We start from the raw sequence: 13,847 nt of genomic DNA on the forward strand, positions 1-13,847 counted from the left end.
AATCAATAGACACTGTCAAGACAAATATCCTTACAGTGCTTTTGGTATTTTTAAGGGCACATGTTGTAATTGGTTTTCTTTTCAATATAAACTACTGTAATCACTAAAGGGTTTAAAAAAAAAAAAAAAAAAGGCAGCTTAAAGCAGCAAGCATGCAAAGCCTTTAAGAAGCTGTTCTACTAAGTTGCCAGAAGAGTGTTTGCTCAGTCTCCCACAGTACCATTCCATGAAAATGTGGATATACAGTAATATATTAATATATTCCACAGAAGAGCCTACTTCATTCACAGAATGTTTACACTAAGCATAAATATTATTCTAAATACTGGATTTAAGGAAAAAAAAGGAAGGGGGTTGAATCTAATGTGCAACTTTTACTAAACCCATTGTCAGTGACTAAGACTGCAGGTGTCCCCGCTTGTTTGCTTTTTATGTATTTATTTATTTTTTACCTCTTCAACCTCTTCTGCGGCATTGTTCTAGAAAAAGAGAAAAAGGAGTATTCTTTTATTCAATTGAATGAAAAACACATTAAGTGCTTCAAAAATACAAATATGTATAAGAAATAGGCAATGTGATGATCACTGATCACCATGAAAATTTATTTCCAAAGCATTCACATGATGGATATAAATTTAGTTACGTAATATATATAGCTTGTTAAGAAATCCTTTTTATGTAGCCTGATAATGTGTTTCTAAAAAAGAATCTCATGTTTAACACATACATTTTAACCATACTTTAAAACTAATGTTTAAACCTCAAATAAATATGTCCTTTTTACTCTCATTTTGAAGTTAATATATTTTTGGAAGGTTTGTCATGCTTTCATTTTGAGATGCGCATAAGCTGTCAAGTTATTTCTCCTGAAACAAATTAGAATAATTGCTTTGTCCCCTCTTAATTTCACAAGTTTTCCCAGTCAAAATCCAGGCATTGCTAAGATGTTACACCACGGCAAATGTAGTGGGTTCTACGACTCTGTACCACTTTAGAGTAGACTTGATTCTAATTTCCAGAATAGTAGAAGCATGAAAGTTTAGACTCAAGATTAAATGTTAAGATGGGGTGGAGGCTGGTTTACAGCTAAAGAAAATTAACACCACAGAAGCACCAAATATATCTTAAGAACATCTTCATTACTCCAGTAATCAGTAATAATTGCAGAATTATACCCTGAAAACAGGTGATGCAAGTCCTATGTACTTCTGGACATCAGTTCTGAGCTTGAATGATATTTATTTGTCACTTTCACCAAAATATCTTAATTGTTTCCTATATAGCATAAGAACAGCAAAAATAAGCTGATTCTGTGAAAAAGGAAGACCCTTTGAGAGTGGGAAGTAGAATGCAGGGCAGAAACACAGAAGTTAGTCTCAATCTTATAATTAAGATTCATGCCCCTTTGTCAACTCACTGCTTAAGGCATGTTTACTACCAGTCTTGGCTCTCCCCAAATACCACTCTTTTAGAATGCAAATTTTAATCACTCCCTTCAAAGAATAAGCAGAAATAAACCCTAAATTAGGTGCCAATAAATAAAGAATATTCAATTATTTTTCTTTATAAAGAGAAAGGTAAATCATAACTCTCATATTTTTGGTAGTGAACGTCCCTCGATCTTTTCCTTTAAGGTCATTTCACTATTCTCTCTGCTAGTTAATCTCTTGCTAACCTAGCTCAACCCACAAAAAACAAGTTTTCATTACATTTAGGACCTTCACCAAAAGATGCTTTAAAAGTTTGGAAGAGTCTCAATGTTTCCACACACCGCAAGGCCCATTATGTGAGAATTTCATTCTCAGAAGATGCTTCACATTCCAAAAAGTTGAGTCATGGAATGAACAAAACCTCAAAGTATTTAATTGTTTCAAAATTTGGCATAAGACATAGTACCTTTACAATAGCTAAAATTCACATTTGGGATTATCAATTATTATGTCATCTTACTCTTACCCAACCTATTGCTATACTAAACTAGAATTCCTTTTTAAAATATATAAAGTTCACTCATTAAGAGTGCCTTTTAAACATTTTCACCACTTTTTTAATCACCCTAGTATATGTCATGTGGATAGAGGCAGTATGGAGTTCAGTCACATCCTAGTTGTGTAACCTCTTGCCTCAGATTTAAGCTATTTAACCTCTTGCCTCAGATTTCCAATCTGTAAAACAGACATAGGAACACCTACTTCACAGGACTGCTGTGAGGATGAAGTATATGTAAAGCACCTAGCACAGTGACTCAGCACATAGCCAGTAATGTTGGTCTCTTCTCCTTCCCCCCCTATACCTTCATATGCACAGCACACTAAAACAAAGGTCAGATCAGAAAATTGTTAGAAACGTGAACACTCCAAGCTACCTCTTAAATAAAAACACAGTAATATTTAAAATGCTCTTTTGAAAAGTTTGGCGAGAGTACAAGTTTAAGAACTTCAACCATTAATGGTATTTAGGGCACATGCGATATATTCCCAGGTCAACACGTGTGATATTATAAAAAAGAATTACCTACTTAAACAAAAGGAACTTATTTTCAAAACACTATGTATACCACAATTTAAGCTATTTAAGGTAAATCTGGAATTAACCTGGCATATAAACTTTACCAAAATATTACCCTTCTAGTCTACAATTTATAAATCATTGTGATGTAATTTCCATATATGAAACCCCAGAAAGCAAGATATGCTTGATACTGAAATTCAGTACTTAAAAATTAAGTCCTAACTTTATATCCAAAATTTAAGGAGATTTAAGATTACAATTCAAAAAAATAAAACATCAAAGCAAGAATTAAATTACCTGTATATGTTTGGGTCCAAAAGCAAGGCAGTATCTTTGGGTAGCTTTGATAAATGAACTACTTTAGTTTTTAACTGATGTCGTTCACTTTCATTCACCCACACGTCAGGCAGACTATGAATTAAAAAACAAGTCATATACAAAATAACATTAATTTTAAATTTACCCTTCACATTACCCAGCTTTTTCTGCTAGTCTGACTGGGGCACCTAGGTTAACGAGATTCTCAGATGCCAAGGAAACTCAGTGATCTAAGTAGTGGGATGTAGAGTCCCAGCTAAAAAAATGGCAAGGTGAAATTTTAGGCATAAATCTGGAAATGAATTATAATTTTTTTTTTTTTTTTTTTTTGCGGTACGCGGGCCTCTCACTGTTGTGGCCTCTCCCGTTGTGGAGCACAGGCTCCGGACACGCAGGCTCAGCGGCCATGGCTCACGGGCCCAGCCGCTGCACAGCATGTGGGATCTTCCCGGACTGGGGCACGAACCCGTGTCCCCTGCATCGGCAGGCGGACTCTTGGCCACTGAGCCACCAGGGAAGCCCTGAATTATAAATTTTTGATGGCAAAGCCACATCAGACTTAGAAACAAATATTAGAACACACTGTCTGCCTTTTAGTTTGCTAAGTGGAACTATATCTGAGCTTAACTTGATGAAAATCTGACACCTAGTCTCTTTCTGAAGAAATAAGAAATAAAAACCCCACCAGATTAATTTCCACTTTAAAAAAAAGGCACATACAACCAACATCCTGAATTTAAAAAAATTTAATCCTATAGAAAAATTCAAATAAAATGATTTTGATATTTGGATTGATCGATTTCCAAAATACTAAGAATACAGATATTTGAATATGATATTTTTTAAAGGAACTGTTTATAAACTTAATATAAAAAGGGCTCTTACAAATCAATATGAAACAAGTGAACACTCATTAGGTAAAAAGGAACAAGGGAGACAAAGGTCACAAACCATTAATTCACCAAAGATACAGTTTTTAAATTATCTTGCTCATAATCAAAGAAATGAAGAATGTAAGAATGCCAATAGCCAGTGCTGGTAATAAGCCAGGGAAATAAGCTCTCTAATGCAGTAGATGAGATCAGAAATTGGTACAAACTTTCGGGAAGGCGATGAGTATCAAAACCCATAACATTTTGCATACTTTGTAAATAAAGACATTTTAATGTCTCTTTTTTTAACAGTAGAGAAAAATGGGTAACTTTAATGTTCGGTAAAAAGGAGTTCATTAAATAAATATTACGCGCTATTTCAAAGTATTTTAGAGTAGCATTTCCCTAAAACATGGAAGGGGCAGGGGTAAAAGGAAGTGGAAAATATGTTCTACACTAATAGAAGTTTGACAATCACAGGATTTTTAAAAAGCTAAAGAGATTTCTTTACTTCAATATGCTAACATGCATTGTAATCTTCCAAATCTACTTTTAAAGCTCTTAATTCATATCAGATTCATTAACATCTCTTTAGACTGGAGTTTGGGAAACAATATTACAGAAAAATATTTAATAACAAGTGTTAACCACATATTATTAATTTTTAATGAGATTCCATTCATGTGAACTTATTCTATTCTTGATGCTGATAAGATTTCTATGATACATCTTCATTACCTTTTGCAACAACAAAAAAAATTATTTTTGAGAATAAAAGGAAAATTGAGCATGAAATTAAATTAAGGAGCATTTGGACCAGAATTGCTCTAATAAAATGGTACTAAAACTCAAAAGAAAAATTTAACACTCCTGGAAAACTGACCAACTGTTTTTTTCTATAAACTATCATTAATTGTGTGCTGGAAAATGTTTAGAAATTTTTAAAATAAATGATTCAAACAAAGGCACAAATAAGGTTGCTTGCACCCTATCCTACTTGAGGGTCATTAAAAATTCTAAAAATAATCACATCCTAAAAATGATTAAAAATTGCTTTAACAGCTTCCATTAAAAACAATTTTAAAAGCTAGTTTTAAAGCTTATACCTTGAGCCAGGTACTCTTAAGAGCTTTTACAGATTATCTTTTTAAGGCTGACGACCTCAAAATGTTTCGTGGTTTCATTTCTTTAAAGTCTTTTACTTTGAACCCAATAGCTTAAGTAATTTTTGAGTATAAGATTTTAATAAAAATAAGACTGATCAGTTTATTAGTTATATATATAGTATTCCAAATACTTACATGTCTTCAGGCATCCAATGAAGCAAAAGTTTTATCTTTCCAGAATCCTCTTTTCTCTTAGCTATTACCTAGCAATGATATAAAAGAAATCATAAAACTATTTATAAAAGATCATTTTAATATGTTTAAAAAACGCTTTTGGTCCTAATCAAGAACTTAAGTTTTCATGTCCTGGACCAGATATTACCACCACAACATCTTGTTCTGCCCCGGTTTGTAGCAATTTCCCACCTTTGATCATATATTTTCACAAAAGAAAAAGAAAAAAGGAACTGAAGTAGCTTTGTACAGCCAAATACTAAAACCATATTATCTTTGAAAATGCTATTTATTTTACTCTCTACAAAGTCTTTAGCTGAGCCAGACTGCCAACCAAGAATCCATATTGGCTGAAATACTTTTAAAGGACAAATGAAGAGTAAAGAAAAAATAATGCTAGAAAGGGAGAGGTCTCCTTTTTAGGATTAAGGTATTTGTCGTTTGCTTGGGAGTTTTCCCTTTGTTGGTTGATTTCTGTTATTTTAAATGAAACATTAACCAATCAGTGTTCAGTTCAGTTAGGAATCTACCTAAGTTAAAGTGTGGATCAACCAGAACACAAAGACCTACATAAGTGTAGTAAAAACAATATGCTTGTCACTCATTACCAGATTCAGAAAACTAAGGTAACGATTTTTAAAAATCGATCAAAATGGTATTTTATTAACTCTTAGAACTGCCATATTAACCAAATTAGCTCTTTAGTGCTTTAATAATCTAAATCTCAATATTTTTACCAAGTTTAACTTCCAAACAGCCTCACAAAGTAATGTTATGTGTCATTCTCAAAACATATTAGAAGTAAAAACAGTACTTCATACAAATATAAAAGTTTCTGGCCCCATTATTTAAAAACCTATAGTTAAGTACCCTAATTCTAGACTCGGTAATGGAATCAATTAAAAAGCTCAAAGACAGATCTGCAGATGCTAAAACAAAGTACCTCTACAAAGAAGTAAGATATAAAAATAATGCAATGCAACCAAGTACAGCAAGCCAACTGACTGGTAACTAGGATTCTGCTGACCTCTTCTGGAGACGGCTCAAAAGAAAATGTTTCAATTAAAGAAGACAAATTAGGCAAACTGCACGGCGTAGTACCTCCCATAAATACTTTTATGCAAATCTTTTCACTACAAATATGGTTATTTCCTATACAAGTTAATTTGGTAACGAGGAAACTTACATTTGCAGTTAGCACTGAACATCTGACTACTGTTTAACACGAACTGCCCCCACCAACCTTTCCAGTCACACTCAGGGAACCTTAGAGAACCTCCTCACCTGGCCCCAAGGAAGACCTTTTCCCATTAGGGATGTTTCTTCCTTCCACTTCCCCCAGGAAAAAGCATTCTTCAGATTATACTACACCTTTGTGACTTTTCCTCAGTCAAGGTACCTCTGCCACCCCAATGTTGCCTGGGGGTGTGAATCACTCTTATTCCTAGGTTTTTAAAGTTTATGATAAACATAGGTAATCAATCATGTTCTTAAATCCTCTCAGATGTTTTCTACAGCTCGAAAACCTATTTTCATCTTCAGACTATTTTCTGAGTAAATTTTAAGTTTTCTTCCAGACTCCTAATATCACATTTCTAGTTCCTTCATTTTTTTGATTATCTTTACTCCTCCCACGGTGAGCCTAAGGATTTCATCCAAAAAGCTGCTCTAATGAAAGCATGAAGTTGATGCTTCATTTTTTAAAACACAACCTTATTTATCATCATCGCCTCTATTCCCTAACATGTAGATACTTGTTCATTACTAGACCATTATTTCATCAGATTTATTGCCCTTTAAATCATTAAATGTTGATAGGCCCCAAACCTCAATCCTCTATTTCTTCTCTTTTCTCTTTAATACTTCCTAGGTGATCTTATCCAGTCTGATACCTTTAAATAACACTAATATGCTAGAAAGTTCTATTCTTATCTGTAGCCACACCTTTCCTCTAAGCTCAAACTCTTAAATCCTTCTGCCTACATGACAGAAGCACGAGATGTTCTATAGAATGTGCCGAAATTATGGCTCTTGATACTCCCCTCTCCCCGAATCTGCTCACCTCACAGCCTCTATTATATGGCAACTCCATCCTTTTGGCTAGCTGCCCAGGCCAAAAACATTGGAGTCATCCTTTCCTCTCATTATCATACCTGACATCTGATCCATCCATAATTCTTGTCAATACCACTTTCAAAAGATATCCAAAATCTAACCCTTCTTAGTATCTCCACTTCACCCATTCTGACCTCTTCTCACCTGAGATACTGAAAAGACTGATCCCTTCTCGCCCCAACCCTGACCTATCATCTGTTCTCAGTACAGAAACCAGAGTGAGCACATTAAAACCTGCATGAGAGGAAAGAGATCAGTGAGTTCTCTTAAGGCAGGGGGCAGAGGCCGAGATGAACTACAGGAAGATGAGCTACACCAGGAATGTTCTGCGTGACAGGACTGTCCTACAGCTCAACTGTGGTGGTGTGGTGGTTTCATAGGTAAGTACAACCGTCAAAACTCACAGAATTGCATTATGTATTTTTTTGGCTGTGCTGCGTGGCTTGTGGGAGCTTAGTTCCCTGACCAGGGACAGAACCTAGGCCCGGCAGCGAGAGCCACTGGACCGCCAGAGAATTCCCTTGTATACTTTAAATGGGTGAGTCTGTATGTATTATATCTCAATAAAAATTTTATTTAAAAGAAATCACAATAGAGCATGGCTACTCAAACTCCTCCAATGGCTTCCCAATACACGTAGAACAAAAGTCAACGTCTCAGTCCAACAAGACCCTCCCCATTGCCTCTCCGACTGCTCCTACTTTCTCTGCCGCACTTGTTTCCTCCAGCCACACTGGCCTCCTCACGGCTTTGCAGACATACTTGCATGTCCCCACTTGAGGATCTTATGCTTGATTTTCCCTCTGGCTATGATGCTCATCCCCCTAATAACTGAATGGCTCATGCCCTCACTTCCTTTTAAGTTGTTTTTTTTTTCTTCCTTTTAAATTTTTAATTTTACTAATTTATCTTGTTTATCATGTCTCTTCCACTGGAGTGTAGGCATGGTTTCTTGTTTTGTTTTAGCCCGTTTTGTTCACTGCTGTATCATTAGTACCTGGCACATGTAGGTGCTCAATATTTAAGTAAATTAACAAATTATCCCTAATGCCAACTCTGGGTTTGGTGACCACATCTTACTGACTAAAAAAGAAAAATAATAATAGAAATCAAACTTATGGTTATCAAAGGGGAGAGGGAGGGAAGGGGGAACAAATTAGAAGTATGGGATTAACAGATACAAAATACTATATGTAAAACAGATAAGAAACTAGGATTTACTGTATAGCACAGGGAATTATATTCAATATCTTGTCATATCCTATAATGGAATATAATCTGAAAAAATATACGTGTGTGTATATATGTATATATATATGGCTGAATTACTTTGCTGTACACATGAACCTAACACAATATTGTAAATCAACTATACTTCAATTAAAAAAAACTCATGGATAAAAAAATTAACTTATTTTTTATCTGACATGCTTTTATTCAGTAAGATAATTAAAAGTCTATTTTATCAAATCATGAAATATTTTATGATTACAGTCAATCCTCCACTTATTTCAACTTATTAAATGATTAATATTTTCTATCTCCTATTAACAATACATAAATGTAAACTTGGATAATAAATGTTAGCTTTCAACTTAAAAAAAAAAAAGAACAATTATAGACCTACCAAATCATAAACGTATGTTATCAAATTCCAAAGGAGGACTTTAACCATCACTGTTGAGCAAGCTCCTGATCTTGCTGAATCCCAACAAAATTCCCAGCACAGACATTTTTACTTTGTCTTCATTCTTATTTAGATAACTATGTTTACAACATTCTTTAAAAGAGCGTAAGTATGGTACAACTTTCCTTAAACCCAAACTCACACCATTATGTGCTCCAATCTCAGAAAAGATTCCCTTTCCTTTGTGTCTAATCTTCTACCTTCTTGCCTGTAATTTGGGGAATCAAAATCAAAATTGGGCATTTTGAATTTTAAGTATACATAAAAGAAAAAATGAAAATACAAGAAAACCTCATTATTAGAGGAGATGGGAAGAATAAGAGGTTCAAACCAGTAAAGATATCAATACTGATCTTTTATATTTAAATTCTCATGCATTTTGATTAGAATATAAAAATAAAACCTAAATTTAGTATATTTTCTATTTCAACAGGCAAAATTAAATAATCTCTCTTTCCAGGGATTCAAATCACCAAAAGTCTGGTCTAAAGTTTATTTCTACTAACTGACCTACACCAAACTATAGCAATATAAAGATGACTGGATAATAAAAATGGCAGGGGGCATGAGAAGAAAGAACAGCTCTCTATTAACTCCTAGTTAACTAAAAATAAATTCATTATTGCCTTTTCAAATTCAATACTTTTCTTTTTCCAAGTAGAACAACATAGGTATTCAACAAATACACTGAGTTCCTACTATGTGTCAGGCACAATTCTAGACACTTGGAATACATTCACAGAACAAAACAGATTAAAATTCCCTCCTTCATAAACCTTTCATTTAACACAAACTTTAGATGTGCATTTTATGGGTGATGGAGGAGCATGCACCACATAGGGATGTGAGTTAAAAGAAGTCTAACGCTCTAACTTTACCTGCAAGGAAACCAGAGGTCAGAAAAGACACCTAGTTTAACTTAAGGTCAGAGACTGATCTTCAAATGCCTAGTAGCCCAAATGTCACCCCAATATACTTAAATAGTTCAAATTAAAGGCTAAAAAATTCAACATAATCATTAAAATGTCAAATTGTGGGAAATATTTGAAAAATAAAATCAAATACTTACAGTACTATGAAAAACAACACTGTGTCCCTTCCCTAAACTTTCTATATGAGCTGAGAGGTTAAAGCATATGGCTCGATGTCTTATCGCATCCAGTGTTTGTGCATCGAAGAAATCATGTGGTCGTGCTAAAAGTCAATATAAAAGAGGTAAAGAATATTTAGAAAAATATAACAGTCTCCAAGCAGCCATACTAGTAGTCCATCTTCCACAAAAATATGTAATAAGTAAAAAAGACTGAAACAACGAATAAGTACCTATCCAGTGTTTAAATGCAAGATTTTCTTTGCTTTCAAAACACAGAACCTAGCTAACAAGGTAAGGATATACAAAAGCAGAACTCCAACCAGTGAGTAAGTGTGGGTTAATTCTGCCCCTTGGTGTGTGAGGTTCTAGCCTCCAACCGCATGATTGCATATTTCAGCTACTATCTTTTTCATATAATTCTATATTTTACTCCAGCATCTCTCCTGAGCAGCAGTCGTACATTTTCAACAATCTGATAAATGTCTCCATCTGTGCACTACACACAGATCTCATTCACCTCAGCCAAACATATGAAATACATTTCATGAACATTTTACATTAGTATGTAATCAAAAATTTTTCCAGATTTGACACAGTGGTCATATTATTTTGGAATTTTTGACAAGCATTTTCTTGATTAAGAATAACTCTTCTAGGGCTTCCCTGATGGCGCAGTGGTTGGGAGTCTGCCTGCCGATGCAGGGGACGCGGGTTCGTGCCCCGGTTCGGGAGAATCCCACATGCCGCGAAGCGGCTGGGCCCGTGAGCCATGGCCGCTAAGCCTGCGCGTCCAGAGCCTGTGCTCCGCAACGGGAGAGGCCACAGCAGTGAGAGGCCCACGTACCGCAAAAAAAAAAAAAAAAAAAAAAATAAGAATAACTCTTCTAACAATAATCTAAGAAAATTATAAATACTGTTTTGTTTTTGTTTTTAATTTTTTGGCCCTGCTGCCTGGCATGCGGGATCTTAGTACCCCGACCAGGGAGTGAACCTGTGCCCCCTACAGGGGAAGTACAGAGTCTTAACCACTGGACCGCCAAGGAAGTCCCACCATAAATACATTTTTAATGCCAATGAGTCCACCAAAATTCTTTCTAACTCTCAATGCCACCAGTTATTAGCAATGTGACTTTGCACAAACTGCTTGATCTACCTTAGACTGTTTCCTTATTTGAGAAATGGAAATATAACAGCTATAGATTATGAATAAGTAAAATAAATGTATATGAAAAATGCCTTCAGTCATAACGCAGTTTAATTAATATGCTCACACCATTTTTTAAAAAATAAATTCACAAACTTAGAGTAAGCAATCTTTTAGTATGATCATAACAAAGTTAAACATTGAATATTTGATAAAAACATTTTTTAAAATTTCTATTTTTATCCCACTAATATTATTATAAACATGTTGTTTTTATTCCTAAGAAAAACACTGTTCAAAGTAAGGAAAAAGAATTTATTATTTTACAGTTGTGGAGCTTTCTAATATATGTAAAATATCTCAAGATCATCTGTAATTAAAAAGTAAATTTTAGGGCTTCCCTGGTGGAGCAGTGGTTGAGAGTCTGCCTGCCGATGCTGGGGACACGGGATCGTGCCCCGGTCCAGGAGGATCCCACATGCCGCGGAGCGGCTAGGCCTGTGAGCCATGGCCGCTGAGCCTGCACGTCCGGAGCCTGTGCTCCGCAACGGGAGAGGCCACAACAGTGAGAGGCCCGTGTACCACAAAAAAAAAAAAAAAAAAAAAAAGTAAATTTTACCGACAATAAAAGAAATGGCTTGATTTCCTGGTACAGCATACTCTGAATTACATGTATGCTGATTTACCACACTATTCTGACTTACCACTATGTGGAGTGAAATTATCTCTACTATTCATGGAGTTCACTGTACATCTACACAAATCTAACAGCTGGCATACTCAATAAAACAACATGAATAGCTCTTTTCTCATTGGATTTTTTTGCTCAAAAGGAAATAAACAAAACGCCAGCTAGTGATAAACTAACAGAACCCACAAGACTAAGAATGCAATGACAATGGGAAATCAGTTAAAAAAATTTTTTAAATTTTAAAAAGAGAGATTTATGGGAGAGAAAAAAGTCATGATTTTACCTAAAGCTGAGAAACAAATCCCCTTCCTATTTTGATCTGTTGCTACCCAGGGGGAAAAATGTATACTTTCTCCATGCTCTCCAAATATGCTTTTTCCTGAGAAGGATAAGCACTTAGAGAAAATAACAATAAGTCACCCCTCTAAACCATTCAAATATATCACTCCTCACTCAAGATTCAAACACAAAAGTCATCACTTGAATTAAATTCAGAATAATAAAAGCTCCCAAATTTCAGATTCTATGCATTCAGACCTTAACCATGTTATGTCCACTATTAAAGTGTCAAGAATGCTCAACTAAAATAACAGTCTCCAAACCAGGTGTGTGTCATGATCCAATAGAGTGGGGAAGAAAATAATATCACTTCTGGATTTTTTTCATCTCTGTTTTTCAGTATTCCTTCTTGGTAATTATAATGCACACTAGCAGTGTTACCTATATATACTGTATAAATACACAAGTTAAGATTGGGTGCCCAACCATTTTTTTAATGAGCTGTATAATGAAATACCTTTGAAGACGACAAAAATAGAGACTCTTCGCCTGCGGTTCAAAAGTATACAATCATCTAATTATGTTCTATCCTAAATATCAAGGATACATCGCATAATTTGATGAGTAAGCCCATAACCATTGTACATGTGTGTCACAGCAAGACTGTTAAGTAGAGACACAGACTACACAGAGCTTCGCTATTCACACACACCACTTTGGAGCAGACAGGTTACTTAACTTTTACTTGATTTTTATCTTTAACATGTTCAGATTTTCTAAAATATTGTCAGAAATACCAACACTGCCATAACTGGTCTTAATTTAGAAGAGAATCAAACTAGCCCTCAAAATCTAATTACAGAGCTTGGATTCTAAGGCCACATATACTTACATTCCCTTAGCTACTAGAGGTAAAACATACATCACTGAATTCTCACAGTGAAAGACCAAGATCCTATCTGTTCATTACTGTTAACAAAAACAGATAAGCAGAGTTGAAGAATGGTAAAAACTGAATTTGCATGAAAGCCCAAGACAAAAACAAAACCATCTAATACACACTGATTTTCAGTGAGACACTTACGTAATGAGCGTCGTCTTTTGTTCTTTAATTTCCTCCTTTTGTTCATTCCAGCTTTAGAAGGAGATTCTTCTTTGGCCTTTGGCTGGCTAGAAACTTTTGAGGAGTTCTGCTGACTGAAGTGTGTGGGTACATGGCGAGCTAGCCCTCCCTGAGAAGCAAAGCTGGCATTGCAGCCACCAACAACACACTAAATAAAAAAATTTAAAAAAATGTCAGGGATGCTGTATAGGAGAGAAGCAAAATATGAACGAGTGAATATTTCATATTTTCAGAAGTAAATCAGTAACACTACAGAACTAATTCCAGAAAGGATCTATGAGGGACTAGTACAACCCTTTCACTTTATAGGTTGCACAAAATACAGATTAACCAGTGACAGAGCCTGGAAACTTTCATGACTCCTTAGTTTACTGCTCTTCCCACCATGTGCAAGACAAAAATAGTGGAATCTTCTTCCCAGAAAAATCTGGAGGTTAATCACTTTTCTAAGAGGAGCAGTAAGTCGTTTTCACATCAAAGAATAAGATAATCGAACAATTACTGGGATTCCTGGATTTTCAAAGTTATTTTTATTTTAAGATATATGCTATTTCAGGGAGTTCCCCAGTGGCCTAGTGGTTATGATTCCAGGCTTTCACCGAGTTCAATCCCTGGTCAGGGAACTGAGATCCCGCAAGCCGCGGAGCCACAAGAAAAAAAAAAAAAAAGATATA

At 35.1% G+C, this 13,847-nt stretch overlaps 1 protein-coding gene across 3 annotated transcripts in view; it reads right to left on the minus strand.

Moving 5' to 3' along the window:
- AEBP2 (AE binding protein 2) overlaps positions 1–13,847 on the minus strand; it is a gene marked incomplete at its 5' end in the record, with an annotated part of 101,339 nt that overhangs the window by 12,159 nt on the left and 75,333 nt on the right. For all 3 annotated transcript variants that reach the window (XM_079938045.1, XM_079938046.1, XM_079938044.1), the window contains 5 exons: positions 453–479; positions 2,809–2,922; positions 5,003–5,070; positions 9,913–10,037; positions 13,135–13,321. In XM_079938045.1, coding sequence (XP_079794171.1) covers positions 453–479; positions 2,809–2,922; positions 5,003–5,070; positions 9,913–10,037; positions 13,135–13,321 — 521 coding nt within the window. The remainder of the gene's footprint in view (positions 1–452; positions 480–2,808; positions 2,923–5,002; positions 5,071–9,912; positions 10,038–13,134; positions 13,322–13,847) is intronic.

The sequence above is a fragment of the Stenella coeruleoalba genome, assembly GCF_951394435.1.
Source record: "Stenella coeruleoalba genome assembly, chromosome: 11".
Taxonomy (NCBI): domain Eukaryota; kingdom Metazoa; phylum Chordata; class Mammalia; order Artiodactyla; family Delphinidae; genus Stenella; species Stenella coeruleoalba.